Consider the following 26,990-nt stretch of genomic DNA (forward strand, 5'->3'; position numbering starts at 1 on the left):
TATTCTACCCTATTTATTGTTCCAGAATTTTTAGGATTCTTAAATATTAACCTCTTCCACCAAGATTTAATTATGTAAATTGTGCATGAAATTATCATTTAATTTTTATTAAAAAAAAAAAACTAGTTTAATTTTATAGTTCTTACTTATTCTTAGTTTAAATTACATTAACGATATGGCTATAGTTGTTATATGTTGTAGAAAAGAAAAGATTAAACTATTCAGTAAATGAACTATACTTCTTACCTTATTTTACCAAGAGGGGTTGAAGGAAATTTATTTTGGTTTATTCTGCAATATTTTCTATCAAAAAAAAATTTTTTTTTTAAAGTTAAGAAGCCAATTGAATTGTGAGGGACAGTATTGTTGCAAAATATTTATCTAAATTTTAAAATAAATTTAAAGAAATAGACAAAATTCTAAGAAAACCTTAGGTTTAAGCTTAGAACTTACTCAACTGATTGTTTAAATCACAATTTTGTTAATTAGCTAATTTTATTAAATAATAAGATCTAATAAAAATATTATTAATCTAAGTAAGATCTAATAAATAATTTTAAAAAAATTGTGAATTTCTAAATTTCTAAGTCAAACATGATAAGAAGGAAAACTTTGAAAACAAACTATCATCAGTGTTTAAAAAGATTTATTTTAAGAAATACTAAAAACATTAAGCTTAACCTTTAAACTATTGCTTGATAATATTTAAACTATTGAAATAACTGTTTATCTTGAAGCTGAAAATAAACTTAGACAATTTTCTTACAATATTTGTTTTTTCAAGGGGAAAAAAATTTTAAAAATAAAAGTTGTTTTGCATGCAAAGAGTCTGTTTAATAACAGACAAAATATTATTTGTGGTTCTCTGTACAATTCAGTTTCATCACAAGTTTAATTAATCTAACTATTTCTGTTTAATGCGCAATCAGATCGTTTTGACAAACATTTTTGTCTAATCTACTTGAAAAATATAGTGCAATATGAGATAATTATAGGAAGATAAATTGAAAAGATACTTATGTTTTCAAATTGGTAAAAATATAAGAATTTGATACAGCAATTTATTGACCTCTTTATAATGAATAAAATAATATTTTAATGGAATTCCTATTTTATTCGTTAATGATTGCTGTAGGGTCTTATAAATCGTAATTTATATTTAAAACTAGCAAAATATTTAATTTTTACCTTTCATCAAAATAACTGCCCGAAAGTAAATGTTTGAGTTGTGATGTTACAATATTATGAGTGTATAAAAATAGTTTTTCAATTTGCTGTAATATTCCCTAATCTTTGTAAAAAATGCTGGTCCAATATTTAATTTGTAATTGAACTGAAAAGGAAAAAAAATGTGCCAACTAAATTAAATGACTTTAATGTATATTTAAAGTTTAGTAAAAAAAATCTGATAGTTCTTGTATGAACCACAATTGATCAAAATCATAAAAAAGTCTATAGTCTATAGGTAACTTAACCTCTCTATTTCACATACTTAATGTATGACCTTATTAAACTAATGAATGCAAATGCCACTTTGTGTAGTAAAAAAAAAAATATTTCTCCACCTGCTAGGCAGTAGACTACCTAAAGAAATAATTTAGGGAGGTTTTGTCATAATTCTTTCGTTTAAAGCAAATTAAGATGTTTCAAATTCATTGCTTGATATTGGGTTGTAAAATAACATTGCATCTGTGAAATGTTAAATGTGACTTCATGCTTATTGTAAATATATGAATATACCTTTAAATTATATACATATCACCGTGTTAAATATGTAATTATCAATATTATAAACTTGATAAGATAAAGAATATTTCATCTGTGCTAAATTCCAATTCAGCAAATATGTTAAAATCCTCAAAATGTTAAAGATAAAAAAAATAAACTTTTACTGAAATCAAATGAAACAATAAAATAGATTTAAATGATAAAATCTGAATGAACTGCACAAAGCTAAAATATTTAATTTAAAATCAACAAACAAGCTTTTGTTACATTTAAATACATAATCATAATTTACATAGACTAGTCATTAGTAATATACATACAGGAGTTCTGAAGTAAATAATCAAAGTTTACTTAAAATTGTTATGTTATATAAACATCTTTATGATTTCAGAAATTTTGCAATAAAATAAAATCATTTTAGCTCACATGCAGCTGTATGTGAGCCATGGCACTATAATAGTAATTTTTTAAAAAAAAAACAGAAATGAGCGTGTCAAACAAACGACTCCCTTTGGTTTTCATAACTTTTTGTGCATAAAAAATCTTGTTTTACAATTTTCAAAATATCAGAACAAATATTATGAACAGATTCATGCAGAGCAGGGTTGAGAACTAAGGCTTTAAGAATGTCTTCACCTCCTTCTTCATGCAGCATTTTGCAATAGCGTTTAGCTGTTTAAAAAAATTTTATTTATTAAGTACAAATTCTTACTAAATATCCTAGCAAACAGAAAAATATAATTATCTTAATTAATTACACAACGTAATTAATTTCCTAATGCATTTTTATGTGAAAAAATCATGAAAATTTTAAATTTTCAATAAATACTAAATTTTTATTATTGACTAAACTAACAGATTATAAATGTAATTTTTAAAAAATAATACACAGACATAGATATATGTATGTAAACTGTGTACATTTATATAGAACAAAAATATCTATGAACAATACAATATGTATGATTTAGAAAAACCAATTCATAAACTGAACAATGATGATTTTTGCAAACACATAACTAACACAAGTCAATAGTAGCAAAATACTAATAACTTAACTGTTTCTATCATTTACTAAATTACATACTCTAGATATCAACACAATTTAGTTAAATATAAATTGCTTACAACTTAAAAGAAATGCAGATTCTATTTAACCCTTTGCTTACGGTGTACCATTATATGTGGTCCACATGTTGTACCAGCCGTAACCAAAAGGTTAATAACATTCTAAGGCATTGAATTTGACAAGTCTGACACCTGGTAGCAAACCGCTTAATAACTGAAAGAAGTGCAATTTGTCAATAAATTGATGCATTTAATACTGTTGATGCTTACAGCATACTTTTGTTGGAATTGTTTTTGTGAAAGAGTTAAGTTAAAAAAAATAATAATAAATATGTATTAGTTCAGTAAATTAATTTGATATGTTTAGAATTTACTAAAATTATTTTTAGCAAAACTATTATTTGACTTGTAATTTAATAAATAAATTTGAAAAATAAAAAGGCAGCTATGTTAAATTAATACATTATTGAGAATATATAAACAAATAAGTCAAATTAATAATGATAAATACAATCTGAAAAGAAATTAAAATATGTTTAAACTTATTTCAAACTATTACATTACATGACTATGACATTACAGAACAAAGAGGATTAAATGACAAAACAAGAGTTAAAAAATAACACAAGTGAACTATAAAAAATATTTAAATCAATAACTACCATATTCAATTTATTTTCAGGAATATTTTTTCATCCCTATTTAAAATAGGAAAATGAAAAAGAGAAATTTTCTAGCCAGGAGGGTTTGCTGAGAATTTTGCCTAACCATTTGCTTATGGTATATAACTGCATGATAAAATGACACCTGTTCTATTTATTTTTTTTTGGTTCTTCAATTGAAGGAAGAAAGAAATAAAAAAATATTGAATGAATAAAATTTGTAATAATTAAGATTAATTATTAAAAAAATATTTGTTATATAAAATTAACTTATGGGATACACCAGTTTAATAATTAACAAAATATACAATGCTTTAGTACAAATTAAAATTATCGCAAACTATTGAACAATAACCATGTTAAGAATTTTACTTTTAAAAAAGATGTTCAAAATCAAACAGTTAACTTGCAACATTTGCCTCTTAATAAACATGAAAATTTGATATAGCTCCAAGTGTTTTAAAAATATTTTCCTAATTAATTACAGTACAATAAAATTAGACAAAGTACTTCATCCTCAAAAAGAAATTATTTGATGAAATCATTACCTCATTTTAATCACAAAAAATAGAAAAATGTTGCTTGAAGCAGTTTAGGTCAAATAAAATAAATATAAATAATTTTAGATCTATTTTTAAAGACTTGTGATAAATATCTTCATTGATAAAAACAACTTCATACTAAAATGAATAAAAGTAAGTATATAAAATGCTTACGATTTTTCAGACAAACATGATGAACTGCCCATGCGGCCCACAGTTGAACTTGATGAGCAGAAAAACAGAAGAAAAGGGGATAAAAAGGATTAAATGATCTATAAAAGAAAATATATTCACAATTATTTTTTTAATTGTTTTAGACGGTACTCTGAAATTTAGTTTTTAGGCTTAATAACAAACAAGTTTAATGTGTGAAAAACCTTTGCCTTTAAAATTACGAATCAATTTTCAATAATTTTATGAGAAACACAAAACATATTGAAAGTAATATAATTATAAACATTTAGTTCTATATTAGCTACTCTTTTAATATAATTTTATAAATATTGAAAACTTAAAATCATCAGATTATTTCTGGACAGCAAGTACAAGTTTATAATTAAGTCATAGCAAAGATTTAATACAAAATATTTTACAGGACAAAGTAATAATTTCGCTTACAATATTTGATTTCATGACATATATTATTTATATTGAAAACCATCGATGATAATAAATTGACTTTCAATACTACTAAGTCATTAAAACAATTTCTTTGAATAAAATTATTTCTTATTTCATTAAAATATTTCTTTGAAAAATAAATTTGAAAACTCGTATTTATACAAAGAAAAGGTCAATTTTGTTTTTAGGAAAAACAGTTGCTTGATTTTTATTTATAAAAATATTTTAATACTAAAAGTAACTTATACAGTACAAATCAATTGTGAAAAACAAAACATACCTATATGCAACCATTTCTGTAGCCGGGACATTCCAACTCAACACAGCATTACCCTAGATAAAAATTAAATAAATAATAAAGGAGGAATTTTCAGTTTTAAAAAAATTAATCAATACATTTAAAAATAATTCAATCTAAATCAAAAGTATTCTTAACAGTCAGAGTAATGAGCGATTAATTCTCACTTGGGCCGGATCACGCTATTGGTCGAAAATGACATCACTGTTTGGGGGAAGGGAGATGGTGGCTGTTGGCTGGTGTTTGTATGAGTTTGGCGACAAATTTCGTATACACACATGCTCGCTCGGAATTTATTTATTCCTTGTAAATGTTTACGTAATATTATGTCGTGGTTAGGGTGGGGGAGATAGGTAAATGTCCACTTCAGCATTTCAGACAATATTTATGTTTTAATTGATTTAAATTCATCAAAGCTAAAAATAATGAATGTTTTTACAAATATAAGATTGTATAGTAATATTACAAATACATTTTTTTCTTTTTGTTTGTTTGTTTTTCCTTAAGAATTATCTTTTGCAGTTATGAAGTAACAAAAATTGAAATAAACATAAGCTCAAATTTACTCATACATCGTAATTTAGTTGTGTTATGGATAATTTTAAAAACTTCATAATCAAATTTAAAGTAATGACCAAAATTCTGGGCAATTTTAAATTAGCAAAATTAGCAATTTTAAATACCAATGAAATGAATTGAGATATCAACATCATAACACATTGCAATTGATGATGCTAAATATCTGCTGAGCTATTTGATACTTTCTCCTTTTGCTCTCTAAACATTAACTATCACATCAGTTGATTCTAGGAAAATTTCTCAAACATGAAATTGCCAAATTGTTAAAGCATCTCTTATTGGAAAGCTATGTCATTTATTTCGATACAGTGATGCTTAACCAAAAATAAATAGATAATCTTTTTTAGACTTGAGGTAAACAGAAAAGGAAAGACTACCTGATGTGTGGTTAGATGTTGATATGAAGTACATAAAAGAAAACCCTTGTAAGGCCATAGGGCAGGATACTGTCAGGCATTGTAACGTGCTGTCTCTCAGTTCAAAAGCAGAAATGATATTGCAATCATAGCCATACAATCTTTTACATAAGGGCAAATTAATTTTTAAACACAAGGTCAATTAAACAAACATTAAATAATACAAAGTATGACTTGACAATTGAGGGTCCTGATGCAAAAAACGAGATTCCATTTTTAAAAAAAAATTTTTGAAGTGAGCCCAGAGCCGGATTATACCTTTCGTAGGTCCTAGGTATAGCCGTTTTTGGGCCCTCCCCTCCTCCCCCCCCCCTCCTTTCAAAATATATGCTAAAATTTTCTTGCATATTTTTTTTCACATTTTTATTAATATGGATTTTAATTTACAAATCTTCAACAATGAATCAAGATCATTTGGCATCGCTCGTACTTATGTCTATTGAATACGACATTTTGCGTAGTTTGGAATTCGACAGCATAATACAAGATTTCGTTGAATCCAAAAATCGCAAAAAAGTCATATATTAGATCATAAGATTCTGCAAAATAATTTATTACTGAAAAATATTATATTTTTATTTGTATCTTCATAATTTTGTGCAAAATACACTTGTTGTTTTTAAAGCTAAATTATTTTTGTCAACAAATTTTTTTCTCCCACTTTTTTCGTAGGCCCTAGGCAAGTGCCTATAGGTTAATCCGGCCCTGAGTGAGCCCAATGAAAACAAGAAATAAAAAATTTTATTCAACACCCAGGAAAGTACCGATGTTACATTTAGATCCAGTAAACAAAACAGCCATATTTTAAACAAGGGTAAATAAATTAAAATTTTTTTGAAAAACTTGGACTATTATCTGGTTTTTGCACTAGGCCTTAAAATTGCAAGAATCTCCAGGTAGAGCTAGACATTAAAAATTTTTAGAATAAATAAAGCTTCAAAAAATTTAGAAAATAATTCAGAAATTTAAAAAATTATTCAGAAGAATTATGCAATTATAGGATTAATGCAGGTTATCAACTGAAGATATCATAAAGTAGCAATAAATTAATCAGTGTTATAGATATAATTAATATATATATAATTATTTCTTACCAATCCATTAACCATTTCCTCATACTTGACAGAAGTGCAAGTCCAAAAGCTTTCACCTTCACTAGCAATATGAGCAACTATTCCAGCAGCGAAGTAACTCACATCAATATGTTCTGATTGTAAAAGACTCCTGTAATCAGGGATGAGAGTATTTAGAAAGTAAAAAAGAGGAAATCCAAGAAAAAAGATATATATATATATATATATATATATATATATATATATATAATATATATATATATATATATATATATATATATAAATAAATAAAAACAAAAATTTGATAAAAAAAAGTGCGATTTTTAAACTTGTAATTGTAAACCATGTGATTATAAATCCCGATACGAGGCTTTTAAATCACGTAAATATGAAAATCTACATCGAATTTAAAAAAGGCGAAAATACAAATCATGATTTTTTAATTTTTAGATCACGATGCATAATTTTTAAATCGTGCGAAATTACAACCGCAAAAACGAATCACGACATTGGATTTTAAGCTCGCGTGAATTGCTACATAGGGTTTTAAAAGCTCGTAAATACAAATCGCGATATTGATTTTTTAAATCTCGTAAGTAAAAATCATAATGTACAATATTTAAATCGCCTGAATAAGAACCGCAACGTTCAACTTTTAAATCAGGTAAATACGAAAATCGAGGTTTGATAATGAAATCGCGATTTGAAAAATGCATAAATACAAAACACGATACTGGATTTTTAAATCTCGTAAATAAGAATCGCAATGCGCAACTTTTAAATCAGGTAAATACGAAAATCGATGATTGATATTAAAATCGCGTGAATAAAAATCAAGATATTTGCAGAGTCTGGACTTGGGATTTCTAATAGGCTTGTTTGTATTGTTTTTGTTTAGACATAATAAATAAAAATTTACAAGATTAATTCAATGAGCAAATAAATATTTTCACAGCAAATATTTTTGTTCTCTTTTTTCCCCTTTGTTTCTTCTTTTTTTTGTTTTTGTTTTCATGCCAGAATACAAGAAGCAGCGACGTCTGAATTACGAAAATAAGAGCTATCCAGCCGACGGATAAAAAATACGGAAAATCTTATTTTCTGCGCGTGAAATCGGAGAAAATAGTTAATATAAGTAAAAATGCGGAAGGATTAGCAGCTAGGGCGTAGATTGAATTTTCTGTTTATTTTTGAAAATCGTAAATAAATATAATTATTTTACTTCAACGACTGAATTTAAAAAAAAAAAAAAAAGCGGGATATTTATAAAAAAAACGAAACTTTCAGAGAATCGGAGTTTTTGATAAAAAAGCTGAAATTCGAGAGACAAAAAAAATCTCATCTCTGAATAAAGAAAGGTCAACCAGTTTTATCCCAAGGAAATGATTTTTAGAGAAACTTCAGAGGGAGGAATAAGGACTTCAATAATTTCGCTCCGCGAAAAATTAAATTCCTCATAAAATATTTTAACTTGTGCAAAAAACAATTTCAGCGGAAATTAGCGGGAAAAATGGAAAAATCTGAAAAAAAGCGGGAATCCGCGGAAGAATCTCATCCCTGTGTAATAAATTGCAAAGAAGGAATAAATTATAAAATATTCTATTCAAAAAATTATAAACCTTAGTGTTTTATAATAAAAATACAAGATTTGCAAATAGTTGGCAACTAAATAAATCAAAAAAGGACATTAACAAATAAAATACATTGTTCCTGGTTTCGTTTAAGTACCACACTAATATAAAATATGCAAGTTTGCAGCCAAGCAGAGTTTTAGGGGTTCAAACTTCCCTCCGAAAACATAAACATTTTTCAAAAGTTTGTTTTTACCTATTTATTTATGCCGATAGCTTGAATATTTAAACGCCTTTTCTTGTTTTCCAAATAAAAAAATTTTAAATACTTAAAAAAAATAATAATAAATAAGAAAAGTAATAAAAAAATGGTTTTGTTATTTTTTCCCTTAGGAATACACATCTATTATGCTTAGAAAAGGTGGAAATGTTTTTGTTTTTTTTTCAGGTTGGGGATGTAAAATGGAAATCTCCAGTCAGACTTTACAAGCATAGCGAATTGACAACTTGCTGTTAGCTTATTTGTTACTTCTTGTTAACAATATGGTAAATTTAAAGCAGGGATGGAAGATAAAATCACGCTATTCTTTGAGATGTTTCTAATGGCTGGAATAGGGAGGGTTGAAATAAATTGGACTTTTCATTACTTTAGCAAAAGAATGGGTTTCAGCCATGAGATAAAGTGGAGGCTAGCTCATATAATCAGTACTCAAACTGGTCATCAAACACCACAAAGGGTTAAGGACAGCCGACACTTCCTTTAACCCACTGACGGTTCTGCACGTAAAAAGTCGCAGTTTAACCTGCAGTCTTCTCTGCATAGCAAAACCGGTTTTCCCATGTTAACTGATAGGGGAACTGTGTGTAGGGGAGAAACATTCTCCCAATTTTGCCCATTTCCTTAACCGCCAGTGGGTTAAACCCTTTTTATACTATTGTGTTTGTTTTTTTACAAAAAAATTTCCGGTTTAAATTAGCTTTCAAAACTTGTAACTTGTAAACCTTAAACCTGAAAAGCATTTTACACTTAGACGAGGTTAAATATGTAAGTACGAAACTATACTGGCCAAAACTAGAAAAATTCACTGTGCTGTTTATAAAAACTCCGAAAGAATTGTAAGCAGATATATTGTATTGGAGTTTGTGATATGAGTAAGAATTTTTACATTTCTTTAACTGTTAAGTTAGTTTTAGATGCTAACAAATAAAAAAAGAATGTATCTAGATTCAGTTTTATGATTTTTGGAAGCTATTTATTATTATTAATACCCATATATCATAAGTTATTACACAATTTCAAAATGTATCAGCTTTTTTTTGTGCGTAAATTGCAATACCAATATGAAGTTTTCTGAAAAATTAAATGTACTAAAAGTATTGGTGCCAGTTTAAATAATTACTTTAATAGTTTTAGGTGGATCTGAAGTTATTTTATTAAAAGACATTTATTTAGAATATGAATCATTTTTACATAAACAATTTTTTTTATTAAATGTATAACAGTATACTGCACTTTGTTTCATTCATATTGAATTCTTTATATATATATATATATATATATATATATATATATATTGATTGTTATTTTCACATTTATTGTACCCATGTTTCAATTTCAGCAAAGAGTGATTTTAAAGCAAAGTATTAACCTGAAGAATTTTGTTCTTCAAAATATTTTTTTTTTTATTGTTTGAGTTGATGAAGTTGAGAGAGCTTTTAACATTCAAACAGAGTTCATAAAAATTTACATTATAGGTATATTGGTCAAACATAATTCCTTAAATTTGTTTTCAGTGTCCTTCAAATTTATTTTCATTAAAAATAATTTAGTTTTCAACTACAAATATTAGTTTTTCTTATTTATATTTAATTATAAAATTAGCAATTGTGTGATATTGATTGATTTAATTTTGCAAATATCAAGCTCATTATTACTTTATATTAATATAATCAGAACACCCGCCCCTAATTTAATTCTGGCAGAGGCCCTGGGTATTAGTACATTTATTTACAGCGAATATTATTACAAAGATATCTTACCATAAAGCAAGCATAAAATCATCTTGCATCAAGTTTTTTCGCAAGTCACGAACTTCAGCAATGTTATTCTACATACAACAAAAATAGTAGCTTAAAAATCAATTTACATAAAATAACAATATATTTTATATTTAAAATCAACAACAAAATTAGAATTTATGCTCAATTTAATTTTTAAAAAACGTTTTTAAATTTTCTTAAAAGACAATTTAATTACTTTAGTTATCATTTTAATTTAATTTTTTACTTGGTTACATTTTTTATATAACTTAATTCTCTTTCTTAAACTCATTTAAAACATTAACAAAAACCTTAACATTTCTTGAAAAAAATAAAATTTACATATTGTTAATAAAAAAATAAAACAATTTAAGTGCTGAGAATTGAAATTGTCAATTAAGACTGATATTTTCTGCATAGCAATTTCCCTTTTTATTATGGCAATCAATAGGGAAGAATGTATAGAGAAGAAAAATATGTACTAAAAACTATGTAATATATATGTAAAAAAAGCAAACAGTTAACACAAAAAGTTTCATCACAGTTAAAAATTAAAAATATCAAATTAGAACTAAATTTGAACATTACTTAGAACCAATTTAATTCACTCAGTACAAGGCATTATAGTTATAGACAAAAATATTTTTAAATTGGTTTTTTATCATTCAAATGAAAAAAACATTTATCATGTAATGAGTAAGAATAAATAACACAGAATAAATTTTATTCTGTGTTATTTATTAATATATATTTATTATTAAACACAGAATAATAAATATTTATTAATAAACACAGAATAAATTTTAAAATTACATTTTTCAACAGGTGAAAACATTTTGTCTCTTTCTGGAATAGGAGGTTATGTTTAACAAAGAAAATTATTTCCTATAAAAGTTATATGTATTTTACCAAATTTTCTACTTACATTTAGAATAAAAATATGACTATGAAAAAATAAATTCAAATGTATGTTTACCATTAATCCAAGAACTTTAGTTTCCACAGAACTTTCGCCAATAAATCTCTATAAAATACCGAAACCATTAAAGAATTGCCAAGAAATAAATTAAATAATAATTCACATAAAATTCTACACATAAACGGAAATTAAATTAAAAATTCGATAGCTTGGTCATTTATTTATAATAAAAATAGTAAAACAAAGTGCAATTTATTATAATGTTTCTTTTAAATCAGGATTATGTAGAATGTCCACTTTGATACAAAAACCAAATGAGGCTGTATTGCTCAAAATTTTTAGAGTTAAAACAAACTATTGATGATACCTAATACAAATTAATAATTCTCATATAATAATAAAAGTGTTAAAAAAAAAGTAAGATGTACTAAATTTTTATTTTTGTATCAGAATGATTTCCAGTTTCACTAAAACTCTAATATTTCTTAATTCCGGAGAAATCATTCCATATTATAAAAAAATGCTAATGGAAAACTACTAATTGTTTCAACCTATCTCTCTAACATCTGATTTTTTTCCATAATTCAGAAATCTATTTTCTTGGGTTCTCACTCTATCCCTCGTACATATTATTCAATTAAAGTTGATTATTTTGTTTAATTTTGATATCTTCAACCTTTAGGCTAATCTTTTCCATTTTTAGCTTGATGTAAAATGTTTTAATTTCTCTGCATATCTATCAGCTTCACTTCTTCATTCTATGATGTGACTCAAAAGAAGGTGCTTCATTATATGCTAAAAATAATATTCTGTTTTGTGGCTTTAAAATGCTTTTGTGGCTTTTTTGAAAAATGCAATAATTTTTTTAAGAAAATTTAAAAAAAACTTTAAGTAGCAACTCGGCTAGCTAGAGAGATATTACACGAATTTACTGTTTTCAATAAAATTGGAATTTATTGTTCATGTATGATTTTGTGATTACCTTGTTATTTCATTTTGAAGGCAACATCAGCATGACATATCCTTGACTTATTCATTATGTTGTCTGTCTATCTATCTATCTATCTATATATATATATATATATATACACAAGCACGCACACACACACAATTGACAATTAAAATATGTAAGTGGAACAAATAAACAAATGAGATGTAACATTCCTGAAATTATCAAATTACAGAAATCTTTTTTTTTTAAATTTATTTACCATTAAAACATCCAAAAAAAGTTGGAGGCCTCCTAGCTCAAGAAAAACATTGCAAGTTCGAGGTGATTCATCTGAAAAAATAAAGATTAATAACAGTATATAAAAAAAAAAACGTAAAGAAATAACATTAACTTCTGACAAAAATTTGAGCAGAAACTTTTAAGACAATTCAAAAAGTAATGTTTCATTAATTCTTAACTAAATATTAAAATATAAAACAACTTATTTTACCAGAGAGGTATATGATATATTTTTATATTTTAGCAACATTTTATTTTCAAAATATTAGAACATTTATCTAAACTTTGATAATTTTATTTAAACTATAGTTTATTTTCATTTATAATAACATTAATGCATTTATTTAAACAATATTTTCTCTCTTAATTCAACTTTAATCCGCTATTCAACTCCGAGGAAATCCAAAATGGAGAGGGGGGAAAAAAAGAGAGAAACAAGTGTCTTTATTCATGAAAGATTAAAATTATTGTCTGCTTCTTTCGATTAATTTTTTATATAAACTGTGAAAATTTCTAAATTTAAAAATTATTAAGTCTACAAAATAGTTTTAAGTTATATATTTAATAAGCAATATATTTCGGATCTAAAATTCATATAAAAAAGAAATTTCCAAAATAAGGTTATAGACCTCACGTGATAAATAATACTAGACATTTGGCAAAATTTTGATTCAAACATTATAACAAAATTTTATAAAGAGCGTGGAATTTTGAATTCTTTGGATGGAAGTGAAGAGGATTGTTTGTGGCATTCAACAGATGAGGAGGATATAAAATTCGTAGAAAAGTGAGTTCCGTATGACAACACTGCTAATGTTATTGAATCCAACACAGGTGATGTTCACTAATCTTTAAAATTGAAACTATATGGTATGTTTCAAAAGTTTTCATTGTGTTACATTTTTTTGAAATACTCTTGAGTAAATTAAATCTTCATACTTTTTTTCTGAATTTAATATAAAGTATTGTTTCTAAAGAACAATCTTTACATAGAAAGAAAATAGACAAAATGTAAAATTAATTGCATATAACATATTATTAAAAATAGTTTTTTAAAAGGGTAATCATACTACAAATTAACTAGTTAATTAAAGGGCATTCAATCTATAAGAAAATGTTGTTGTATGACATTGACATTAATGATGGTCTATTGAATAATACATGTTTTTAGGTTTATTTTATTCACCTTAAATACCTATAAACTAGGAAAAATCAATTTTCAGGACTTATCAAAGTCCTGACCATTCCGGATATTGGACTTTCAACTGGACATAAATAAATTATGGATATCACACTCAAAATAGAAATCATTAAAATATAAATTGTAAATGTCCTCACTCTAGCACTACGTTTTTATTCTTTTTGAATTATTAATTTGAAAATTTCTAGTTCTCAAAAAGGTATATTTAAATTTTGTAGTTATATTTTGCAAAGTTTTTCCCAATAAAAATCTATAACATATATTTGTATTATTTCAGTTACAATATTGACTGAGCAGGTTTCCTTCTCTCTTTCTCTGTCTCTTAGAGTTTTTAATAAATAGTTTTAATTTATTTACTTTTATACATATCCTTTCCACCTACAAATTAGTGAGAATATCGGTTTTTGATCACTGGGGTTCAATTGTACACTAAGAAAAAGACGAATTTTGAAACAATCAAATTTAAAAAATAATCCTTCATTAAGAAAATATTTCACAATAAAATAAGAATTTTTTCTAATTAAATAGTTAATAAGTACTCCCCCTCCACCCAAAAAACATCAAACACTAATAATTTAAATTCTATCATTTAGCTTTAAAAAAATAAATCAAACCTGTCAAATTCCATAAAGCACTTAAAGTGAATTTCATCATAATATCAATGTCTCCTGAATATGCTTTGGAACGAACAATATCTAACAATCTTCGCATATAACCAGATTTAGCACCCAAGTTGGAAGTTTCAACAGTAGAGATCTAAAAAATAATAATAATAATTATAAATGTATGAATATTAAGAATACCAACTATATCCTAAACCCTGAACGACTTTTCGATTTTAAAATTACCCGAGAAGCACTTTCAGTTATTTAGGAAGTGAAATGCATCATAATGTTAAATACATAAATTTCAATGAGTTGTTATAAAAAAAAACAGTGATGTAGGTTTGAGGCGACCAGCAGCACTGCTTTGAACGGTGGAAAACTTGTGTATAGATCGGGAAGGAGGTTATAAAGGTATAAAAAAGGTACTAAAGGGTATTTGTGTAATGTTTTCAGTAAAGCTAATTTTTAAGTTATTTAACTGTTACACCTCATATATATATATATATATAAATATATATATATATATATATATATATATATATATATATATATATATATATATATAATATATATATATGGTACTTTTCAGTTAGCCGGGTACTAACATTACCAATTGTGAACCAAACGCGAGCCAAGGCGACAAGCAAAGCGAATGACAAAACAGGCTATGGAATAAAAGTCGAAAATGTTTTACTATAAACAAATATTTATTAATAGTAAGTTAAACAAGTTCAACTATAAACAAATATTAATGAATTGTAAACGAAACAGTTTTACCCAAAAAGAATGCTTATAATAATTGGTTTTTCCGGAATACGGTAATGTCCTTGAGAAGTTGCTCAAATGGATCATTTACTGCTCGTCTCCACACAAATTCAGTGAGATACGACTCCAAATGATGGCTAGAAGTTCCCCTTATGGTTGTAAGAAATTTGGCAGAATTCTACATGATTTGGCGATTTTTCGCTTGCGCATGGCTAACAGAAAAGTACCATATATATATATCCCTCAAACACTGTATCTAGACTATTTCAAATTCATTAGGGAATTCATCATTCTAATAATAATAAATATTTGAAATAAAATTACTTACTCTGGCAGCTAAAATAGAACAAATAGCAACTGACATTCTATTCATAGCTGGATCATCAAATGTTAATAAAGAATTCATAACTAATTCAGCACAATGATATCTGTCAAAAGTCTAAAATAAAATAAAATTTACGTGTAAAGATATATAAAGAAAAATTTAAAATAAAACAGTAACAGCTGATTATCACTGCTTTAGATTTAGGTACATATTAAATGTTGTAGAGCCCTAAAAATCTAAAATTTTAGATAATCCAAACCCCAACAATCTGAAATTTCGGATAATCCAAACCAAAAACTATGACTTACAAAGATGTTTGATGTTAGTGAGAAACATCAAATCTTAAAACTTGAGTTGAAGCTTGTTATATCTTTAATTCAATTTGTTACCTATCAGTGATTCCGTTCATCAGACTGTAATATATCTGTTTACAAGTTAGTATATGTTTAAACAAATTGCTTTTCTAAGGAATACAGTTTCTGTCTTTCTGAAAGTTAATATTCATTCTAATTAACGCTTTTGCAGTTTATTTACTTATTTATTTTTTTTACTGTCAAATAATGATAACAAAAAACAATGAAAAGTGACTGACTAATAACACTTTGCTAACTTGCTTTAACAGGGTGCATAGCCAAATTTTTCAACAAAAAATAAGCACCCTTTAAGCACTTTTCAAGCACTCAAAAAATATTTTTAAGCACTTTGAAAAATATCATAATTAGACAGGGTTGGCAAGTTTTTGACAGTTGATGGTTTTATTTACAATGACGAAGACGATGGCGCGTCACAATCACAAACGATGAAACTAACAAGAGAAACTAAATTTTCTCTCACTAATAGAGAAAAAAATTTACAATGTTTAGTTGGTAATCAACAAAATCCGTAATCAACAAAAATTCGAGAGATTTTTCGATTCTATTACAGAGGGCGGAAAATGAGATTTTTCGGTTCTATTACAGAGGGGGGGAAATGAAGTCTGAAATTGAGAATCTCTTGCAAAATGCAGCAGGGTTGCACATGAGAGTCAAAAGTCCTTACCACTGAATCCAGCTCAGCATACGCAAATGCGGACCCGCAAGTATTTCATCGAACATGTGAAACACATGGTGTTTTCATACACTACAGACCGGCGGCACGACGAAATAGATTGGGGTTGAATTAATTGTGAAAACGTCGAATAGGACAATGTCTTTTATCCTTTTGCATAATTCGTGGCGAAAATCAACATGGTAAAGAAAAATATCAGATTTTGGAAAAGGGAAAATTAAGCACTTTTTAAAAACTCCCATTGATAAAAGAACCTTTAACGGCTTTCAAAAAACGAAAATCAAAAATAAGCACCTTTAAACACTTTTTGAAAACACTACGCACCCTGTACTATTAGAACACACCTAATGAATTAATAGAAATTTAAAAATAAAAAAAGAATTCAACTGTTCCATTTAAAGACCTTACTTCTATTTACATAAATATATAAACATAATATATTACACCTACTTTTGTTGAAACTAAAATATGAAAGACTATTTATTTTGCTCAATGTTTTCATAAAAAGCTGTTTGATTTTGAATTAATTATATATTTTATATAAATGAAAGATTTATGTTCTGACACATATCACTACAAACAGATTTATAAGACATACGTCAAAAATAAAATGTAACTTACAACATCCTGCAACATTCTATCACTGCAAAGTGTTAACAATGCATTTTTCTGCAACTGAAAAAAAAAACATAGCAAAGAAATGTATAATTCATACAGAAAAGTTTAATAAAACTTAGAATTCTAATAAATATCAAAATTACACTAGAAAAAACTTTTTTTTTAATCTTTTACAATTTGTGAGAAACTACTTCAAATCAAGTATTGTGCTATAACAGTTTGAAACAAATATATCTCATGAAAATCTGTGGATCAACAAAATCAAATATCACACTACCCATAATATTGTAGTATTATTCATAGTGGGAATCTATTATTTACACTTCTTCGTGTGTTTGCTGGGTGGCGATATCATTTGTAGGTTACAAATAAGAACTTTCATTTATTTATATTCCTTTTCAATTAAGTGTTAAGGCTATTTTAGGTTGTTAGAATCAACTTAATATAAATGAAGGATAAAATAATTACTTCCAGGTGTTACGCTCATCTTCTAGCTAGCAGTCCAGAATGTAGGAAAGTTGCAATCATTACCTAAACCCTTTCCGAGTTATGAAGAAGTATTTAAGCCTTTTTTTTCTAATCTTGCCATTTTTCCATATAAAATTACATATTTTAAAATTATATAAAAAATTTTATAACATACAATTCAAAATTTCTGACTGTTATCAAATAATAAAATCTGATAAATAATTATTAAACTTTATTTTTTACATGAAACTATCTTTAGTTAAATTAATTTTATAATTTAGTTAAAAAAATGTTTTAATTAGCTTAACAAGTTCTTGAGATATAGCATAAAATACAAAAAAAAAAGTGAAAGGTCCAAATTTTCAACAGTTCTCTTACCTAAACTAGTGGAACCCAGATTACAACTACTCACCTTATTTAGATGGTCAAGAATCCAAATTCGACCAATAAAGGTGCAGAAAAAGTATATTTTGAATCTGCTTTTGTAAGAGCAAATTAATTAGCCCATTTAAAGTTAGGCCTTCAAACTAATAAAATTGAGTCCTAGTAAGTAAAAATCTGATCACTAGATTAAAAGATATTCAGGGTGATTGCTTTTCCTTTGGGGGACACTGTATTCGCACATACCTATCAGGGGTCTGTTTAGAAGAAATTTGGGTCCGTTAACGGACCCTTCACAAAATATCTTTTCATAAAAACGGACCCTTCACAAAATATTTTAACTTAAAAACGGACCCTTCACAAAATATTTTAACTTAAAAACGGACCCTTCACAAAATGATTTTTCTTTTAATCGGACCTTCACAAATTTGTTTATCTTCATTATTATTTTGTTAATCGAATAAACCCTTTCCAGGGCCGAAAACAAGAAAGATGGATGTAAACGAATTAAGTTTTGTCTTCGGCAGACGATTCTTCCATTATTCGTCCGAAATGAATATTCTGTGTTCAGCAGTACAGGCTAAATACCAAATATTTGTATGTTGCATCACTAATTTAGAAGCAGCAATTGTTGTTTATTTTTTAAAATTTAATTTTTTTAATTATAATTTTACAGTTTTGAGCATTGTATGTCTTTACAATTTAAAAACTCTTTGAAAAAGTTTTTTTTTTTGCAATAACGGACCCTATTTGCACAAATTCATAAAAGCGGACCCTGGTTGAAAGAATGTGAGTAATTTTTTCACAATTTCACGAAAAACGGACCTTTCACAAAATGTCTGGACAGACCCCTGCCTATGATATAGCATGGAAAAAGTAAAAGAAATTATCGAAAAAGATAGCCATCCATGTATATTAAATCAATTTTTAAATTATACTAATAAATAAAATAGAGTTACGGTAAAATTAGACTACAAGAAAACTACTGTGTACAGAATAACAGTTTTAATGTGAAATACTATAACAGTTTGATTGTCATGATAATTTTATACAAAATTTTTTTCCCATGAAAATATTTATATTTTTTTTTCTAAATTTTAGACTGATTGACTAACTTAGAATGAATGATAAAAAAAAAGGCTACACCAAAGATAATAAAGCACATAAATGGTCCAATTCTCAGAACCTTGTAGAAAAAATTATAATGGCCTTGGATAAATTCCCGTGATATTTTATGTAATATGACTCAGCTTTTTAAGAGAAAGAAAACACCTTTTTATAATCCCCCTACATATTAATAATAAAATGGTAGAAAGCTAAAAGCTTAATGCATCCATGCTTAAATAATTTTAATTAAATCATGGATGCAGAACTTTCGACCTAAGAGCCTCTTACAATCCTTGATTAGTTTAAATAAGACTCCATGCCCTCGATTAAAAAAAATTAATTTAAAGTTGCCTAGAAAAAAATTTTAAAACTTTTAATGATCTCAAACATAACATATTAATTATAACAAAGAAACCCTGATTTTATCATTTATTTTCAAATTAGAAACATTTTACGAAATTTTACGTATTTATAAAATTTTTAAAACAAATGCATATCAAGGTTTTATGTTAAAAAATAAAGATTTAATCTATACATTATAAAGATGTAATTTATACATTATTTATATACTGCACTGTTTTATAAGTTTTTATCAGAATTTTTTTAAATTTAAATAGGATAATGCCTCACATTTTTCAGAAAATTGAATTAGTTTAGCTTATTTTTATAGCAGTAATTAATTTAATTTAACTGCATAATAATTTATTACATAGCTGGGCTACTCAAAATACACATTATTTGGTGCATACACATTATTACCCGGTGGCCATCCTTCCAAAAAGGTTATGCCACATTAACTATTCAACTCTTACTTGTTTCTGATTAGGGAAATTTTCCATTGCAGAAAGAGTGCATTCGACAACTTTCCTCAGCCAATGTGTATGTAATCTAGTGCTAACTTTAGTAAGATTGTACAAGCATGCTGTAGCAGCCATTTGGATTCCTAACACATCTGGGAAACTTTTCATACCTCGAAGTACAAGCTGTTGAATACACAAAAATAAATTACATATAATATTTCTTTTTTTTCTTCTTCTTAATAATAAATTTTCAGAGTAATTCAAGTATTGATTCAAAAAATTAAAGCTGTGATACAAAATAATAAAGAAAAATAATATTGCTTTCATAAATAAATATTAATAACTGGATACAACATTAATTCTATTTATTGATTTTAAAATTAAAATGCTCACATGTTTTGATTTTTTAACTAATGCAAACAGATTTTAATTTTGAATAAAATTTCTTCAAATTTGAGAATGGAAGACATTTTTAGAGAATAAATATTGAATGCAACTGAATTCTATAAAATAAATTCAATTTAGTTTTTTTAAAATTACAATCATGTAATTAAGATAAATATATATTATCTCTATGTTATATCATAAGCAACTAGATAGCATGGCGTAAATGAAAGGTAGAGAAACCATTTCAAGCCAAACATTACCAGACACAAAATGAATTTATGTATATTTATTCAGAGAATATTGGCTGAAAAGACTTGAGTACATATGTATATGATATATATATATTGATATTTATTGATTTATTAAATACAAGTGTCAATTTTAAAAATTTTAACTAATATTTATGAGGATGCACTAGAACACACGCAAAAAAAATTTAAAGCACAATCAAAATCTACAAAATCAGTGTTGCGTGACGCACATGAAAAAACATTACAGTAAAATTAATATTTAAAATAACACAATTCAGTCACACTTATCACCAATGATTAAAATGTGTACAACCAAATTTTTCAACAAAAAATAAGGATTTATATAAACATACGGATATATATACATAAAAATATTTAATAATCTATTGCGTTATATTCTAGTCTTTATTCTATACTTTAAATTAAAAATTAAAAGAATTTAAGATTACAGCTACTTACACTTTAATTTTTAAAAAAAAGATAACAGATGTCTTTTTTTAAATTAAGAATTGAAAATAATTTTTTCTTTTTAGAATTTGAAATAAAAATTGTATACATATACTAAACAAAAGCATTTATAAGAATATATTTTGATAATACTGAATTGATAAAGATATGTAGACAATTTTAAGCAGGCAGAGAAAACTTAAAGAAATTCATATTAAAAATAAAAAACAGTGAAAAAGTAGTAAAATAAAATTAAGGACACACCCTTTTAAATTATTATAAAAATCTGTAATTTCGTTCAATATTTTTTTACACAAATGGTAAAAATTAGTTTCAATAATATTAAAACAAAATGTGAGTATTACAATAAACATTTTCGGCAGAAGTAAATTATTATACAGGCCCAGACTAGTAATTAGTTCATTAAAAGTGTTTATTAAACATTTTGTCTCTAAAAATTATAGCGCTTTTTCCCCATAAATATCTCAAGACTGTTGAAAAATTTAAGAGCGAATTCAGTAAAATAAGACTACAATAAAAAGACTAAAATACTCTACACAACTAGAGGATGATTTCTCTGATATAAGCTCTCGTTATTATAAAATTGTAATTTATTTTTATCCAAATAGAAAAAAAGGCAAATAAAATTTTTAAAGTAATGAAACTCATTAAATTTTTAACTGCTCTGGAACCACATGAAAATATTTAATTAGTAAATGATCCCTAAGTCAAGTTCAGAGAGAGTGCTACTGATCCAAAAAGAAGAACAGTGTAAGAATGTCATAGGCTTTCTTGTGACATAAACAATGGCCCTAAACCAACAAAGAAACAACCAAGAAAAGAAAATTTTGCCACATGGGAAAATATTTGTTGATGCCTAGTTGGTCCCTGTGATTAACAAAATTTTGAGTCAATTTAGAGAACAGGATATCAAGCCTAAAATCTGGAGTCTCTCCCAAAATGCAGCAAATTACACAAGTGACTGTAGGAATCTTTCCCAACAAATTCAGATGCGAACCTGCAAGTATTTCGTCCAGCACGTAAAAACTATCAGCCTGCTTCACAATATGGACACAGGTGCGCAGAAAAGAACAGCAATTTAAATGACGCAGTGGTAAAAACCATGCTTTTTGTCATGATAAAGAAGAAAAAAAACTCTTTTTGGAAAAAATATAATAAAGCACAAGCAAAGAAAATAAAGCATTTTTTTCACAAACACATAAAAAATATGCATCTTTAAAAGCTTTCAAAAAATAAAACCAAAAATAAGCAATTTCAAGCACTTTTTAAAAACACGATGCACCCTGTTTTTAGATAGCAATATGTAATTTTTTTTCCTTAAACTCATTAGAAAATTAGTCTGAATAAGACAGCTGCCATAAAAAAGGCATGATTCCTATCTCCTTAATTTTACCTTTTTTATGAATTTCAAATGTAAGAATATAAGTAGTATTACTAAAAAATAGCATTAATAGACATATTATAAAGAAACTAATCCTAAATATTGACCATTAGAAACTTTTAAAAATTGTGGTTTTATCAACATAAAATAAACACGCTCATAATTTTAAAAAGATTGTAACTACAATAAATATTTAAGATGACACAAATCTAGTTTTAAAACATTAAATGAATTATCAAAAATATTTGTTTCAGATTAAATTAAATGCATTTCTAAAAGATTGAATCAAATATATTTCATTAGGTGTCATCACTTATAACAAATCAAAAATTTAAGTAGAATGATTAATTTGTCAGCAAAATTTACAATAACATATCTATAAAATGTCTATTATTAAATTAAATAAGAAAAAAAATTTAATATCTTTAAATTCTTCAAGTTTTTTCTTTTTTTTCTTCAAAAATTAACAAATTACAAATCATTCTTTGTTCAAAAATTAAGACTTCTTTTGACAGCTGTATAAAGAATAATCAAATTATATATGACTTAAATTATAATTTTAATGACATACAGAACTATAAAAGAGCTATACAAACCTTTATAATGTCTAGACGTGGTTCAGATAAGTTTTGAAGATCTGAGTATAAATAACAAAGAGATTTCTGTAAATATGATTGTCTTTGCATGTACCTTTTCAAGGATTCTAAAACTTGAACTTGTGTAGCATAGCCAGTAACCTGATTCAAAAATTAAACACATGAAATGATGTAAGAATATCATCATATCATTTTTAAGTATGAAATATTTTACATCAAGTTAAGAATGATAAGATTAGCTGTGCAAGAGTAACAAACACAAATTCCTTATTGGCATTTTGTGTCAGAATTTACAAATAGATCTTAACTCCAATATAAATGTCATTATTAATCAAAGATAAAGCACGTAAATCTTATAAAAAAAATTTAAAAAAACATGTCTTAAAATACACTATTATACTAATATATACACTTGTGCTAACATAAACTTCGGTTTTAGACATTTTATATTTTTAATAAAAATGGTAACAGTAAAAAAATTTTCATATAAAACTCCATTATGTAGTTTTAAATGTACAGCTACCTTTCGACAATCTAAAGAAATTAGAATTAAATTATTATTCAAGTAATACAAGTTTCAACAATTGTGAAGTTTTACAATGAAATATGAACAGAATGAGGTGATAAAACATAAAAAGATTATAGTAATGTTATCTTACCACAAGCTTTGGATTGCAAGATCTGGAAAACATATCATCTTGACAAATGTCATTTTCCATTAAACCAAGGAATTTTATTTTCAAGTGATTGGATAAGAATATTCTGAAACACAAACCCAAATTTATTACATTTTTCACACATTATTTCAAACTAGTTATAGTTTGCTTAACCCTCTCAATGTTAATCTTGGCTTTTACAAAACTTTTAACTAGTGATTTTCCTGCATGAAAAAAATGGTTTTCATATCAATGAATGAATAAGTAATACATAAAAAAAAAATTTACTAGAATTTTGTTTAGGAATCTAATACTTGGAAGTTTAACAAATATAATTAAAAGAGCTGTTTCAACAGCTAGGATAGAAATTTTTAAAAAACTATCACCAGGACTAGTAATTAAAAAATTTCATTATTCTTCACACATGTTTCTTGATCCATCTGCCTGTGTTTATTTGATTAAAAAAATTATGAAACAAAATAAATGGAACAAATAAAAAAGTAAAAGTTTTACATTCTAATTATTCAAATAAAGTTTCATGTAAATCAAAACTTAATCAATATGCTTCACTAAACAGGCTAATTTTATATATTTTCCCTAAATAGATTATTAGTTTTAATAGTAAAAGTTTTAAAAAAAATTTTATTAAAATAAAATTAGATTTTTTAAAAAAAATTATAAAGAATGTATAATTTCAACAATTATGATGAAGTAATGCCATTTAGTGACAAAAACAGACCAAACTAATTAACGAAAAACCAAATCAACGTATCATTTTTTGATATTCAACTGACAAAAGATCAATTCTTAACTCAGGAAACTGTTAAAAAAAATTTTATAGCAGTCCAAACAGGAGTTAAGCCCCAGGCCAACTGTTAATTTTAAGCCCTGGAGATTCAAAGCCTAATATCAGATCTCCAAAAAATAAAAACCCACTTTCAATCAGGTATATAGACCTAAAAATAACCACTCGCCGCAAGTAAACAACAAATTTCAGATTTAATTTAAATAAACAACCAATCACTTTTCCCCAAACTTTTTTTAAAAATCACTTAATGATAATAGTACATCAATATAATCAACATACATCAGACACAGTAAAACAGAATTTTTATTAAAATGTCCAATGTCCCCATTCAAAACTTTGTTCCTTAAATTTGTGGTGAAAATATTCCATCCATCAATCAACTGTGGTAAAAAGATTCTGTTAATTTCTGATTAAAGGATTCATGTGGAAGGAGAATTCTCTAACAATTCACATATTTAAAAATTGTAATTTTGACATTAAATGTATTTTGCCACCCCAAATATTATTAAATAAAGTTCTTTAAAGTCATTATGTTTAACTAAATTTTGTCACATGTTTATATTATTTTTATTGTAGAATTATCTTTTATAGTCATAGATTTCTTTTCTAATTTGAATTTTTTTTAAAAAATATAATTTAATCCAAGCAAAAAGTGGCCATTAAATTAAAAGGACCAACCGACTCATCAGGTTTGAGGAAAAAGTAGCCACTAAGTTATTAGAGTTTAGTCACTAGACCACAGGCTACTAACTGAAAGCTCAAATTTTCACGTCAAGGTGTGTACGATGAGAAAAATAAAACTGGTTTATAAGTAAGTAAAACCCAATAAAAACCCACAGAAATGGATTTTTATTGAGAATAACTCCCTGGAAAAATAAGGTGAAATGTAGGTCATCATATACTCGATTGAAGAGGATGAAAATTTTAGGCTCGAAAAATTTAACAATCAAGTTAGAATTTAAATATAAAGAAAGATTAACAGTAAACATATGTAACAAAATTAATGCCTCCATATAACATAGATAACACTTACTTTAAAGAATTAATGTCAATATTACTATTTCCAGATATATCTAGTGACTGTAACTTTGGCAAACTGTTGGGATTTTCTATAAATTCACACAATTGTGCTTTTGTAATTGTAGCTGAACCCATAGGTATTTCTAAAATCTGCAAATGATCATCTTTATCTTCTGATATATCCAGGTGCTGTAATTCGTAAAGCTTAAATATAACTGGCAATGATTTAGAGTTATATATACCTAAACCATAAAGATTTAAATATTTTAAACGTTCTTTGCACTTTTTTAAAGGAGTTATGTCCGAAACCTTGGTTTTCGATATATTCAAGCTTTCTAAACATTTTAAATAGTCCGCTACAATTTCTAACCCTTGACTGTTGAAATCAGTATTACTCACATCCAAAACACGTAGACTTTCAAGCTTAGACAAAGCGATGACGACACGAACTTTTTCACTGTTTACAAAGCTACTATTAGACACATTTAATATACGAAGATTTTTTAAAGTCCACTCATCTAAACAACCAATTAATTCATTAACAGTTACGTTAGTAAGTTTAATCACAGCAAGTTCCGAAATTTTATGAGATCTCAAAATACGCAAACCTTTGGTAGTCAGTTTAGAAGCATTTTGAATGTAAACTTGACTCAATCTAGTTACAGACGAATCAAAAATCGTCAATAATTGGTCAGTGAACGTTTGCTCGTCAAATTTTTGAAACAACTGCTGGGATAGAGCAGGCGGAAAGCACATGAAAGGATTGTTGAAAACATATTTTAATGTATTAGCATTAAGATCTTCAATTGTAGAACACACAGAGCTAATATTTTGACAAATAAAGTTAAGACACAATTGTTGCAATGTTTCTGGCGATTCATACATTTCATCAGAATTTGGAACCCATAATATTAAAACCTAATCAACTTTGACTGACACACGAAAAATATAAAAATTTAAAACATTAAGAAACTGTTTTCATATGTAAACAAAAGAGCCAATTCCAGTTTCAAGTTGAAAATCTAAACTGCAATTTTCTTCTTAGGGAAATATCTGCTTCAATTTCAAACTGTTCGCTTTGTTTGCACTTCATTAAGCGATTGCGCATCTAAAAATAATTATGAACACCTAAAATAAAATATTTAATCAAACATTACTATCACATTCAAACGACTGAACAGTCATAAGCACGAAAAGAAAACAAGATTTTTTTTAACGAAATCACTGTGACTTTGTACTTGTTCCAACTTGTACTAGTTTCAATACCCGTTATTTCTATTTGGGGCAATTTCCTTCGTCATTTTTTTTATTTTAGTGTTAAAGTATAGTTCGAGGAGCTATGTAAACTATCTATAAAA

At 26.3% G+C, this 26,990-nt stretch overlaps 1 protein-coding gene across 1 annotated transcript; it reads right to left on the reverse strand.

The window, feature by feature from the left end:
• Positions 1-1,939: 1,939 nt before the first annotated feature.
• On the reverse strand, positions 1,940-26,881 carry LOC107442190 (protein zyg-11 homolog). The gene is made up of 14 exons (XM_021146826.4): positions 25,646-26,881; positions 23,808-23,910; positions 23,149-23,289; positions 20,078-20,248; positions 17,313-17,366; positions 15,648-15,758; positions 14,564-14,705; positions 12,729-12,799; positions 11,575-11,622; positions 10,599-10,666; positions 7,009-7,138; positions 4,902-4,954; positions 4,175-4,272; positions 1,940-2,400 (listed from the first exon to the last, which is right to left on the reverse strand). The coding sequence occupies exons 1-14, from the start codon at positions 26,515-26,517 to the stop codon at positions 2,222-2,224; spliced, it is 2,241 nt and encodes a 746-aa protein (XP_021002485.1). The 5' UTR covers positions 26,518-26,881; the 3' UTR covers positions 1,940-2,221.
• Between the last annotated feature and the right edge of the window lie 109 nt (positions 26,882-26,990).

This window comes from Parasteatoda tepidariorum, chromosome 6 (assembly GCF_982258835.1).
Source record: "Parasteatoda tepidariorum strain Cologne lab strain chromosome 6, Ptep-v5.0, whole genome shotgun sequence".
Taxonomy (NCBI): Eukaryota; Metazoa; Arthropoda; class Arachnida; order Araneae; family Theridiidae; genus Parasteatoda; species Parasteatoda tepidariorum.

Bases quoted from the DNA above. Each gene is read 5' to 3' on its own strand.
- LOC107442190 (XM_021146826.4), bottom strand. From the start codon at position 26,517: ATGTATGAATCGCCAGAAACATTGCAACAATTGTGTCTTAACTTTATT. The intron at 17,367-20,077 runs GTAAGAGTTGAA...TTTTTTTTTCAG, and splicing joins ATTTCCCTAATCAGAAACAA to TTGCAGAAAAATGCATTGTT. The intron at 14,706-15,647 runs GTAAGTAATTTT...ATTATTTTTTAG, and splicing joins GTTCTATTTTAGCTGCCAGA to ATCTCTACTGTTGAAACTTC.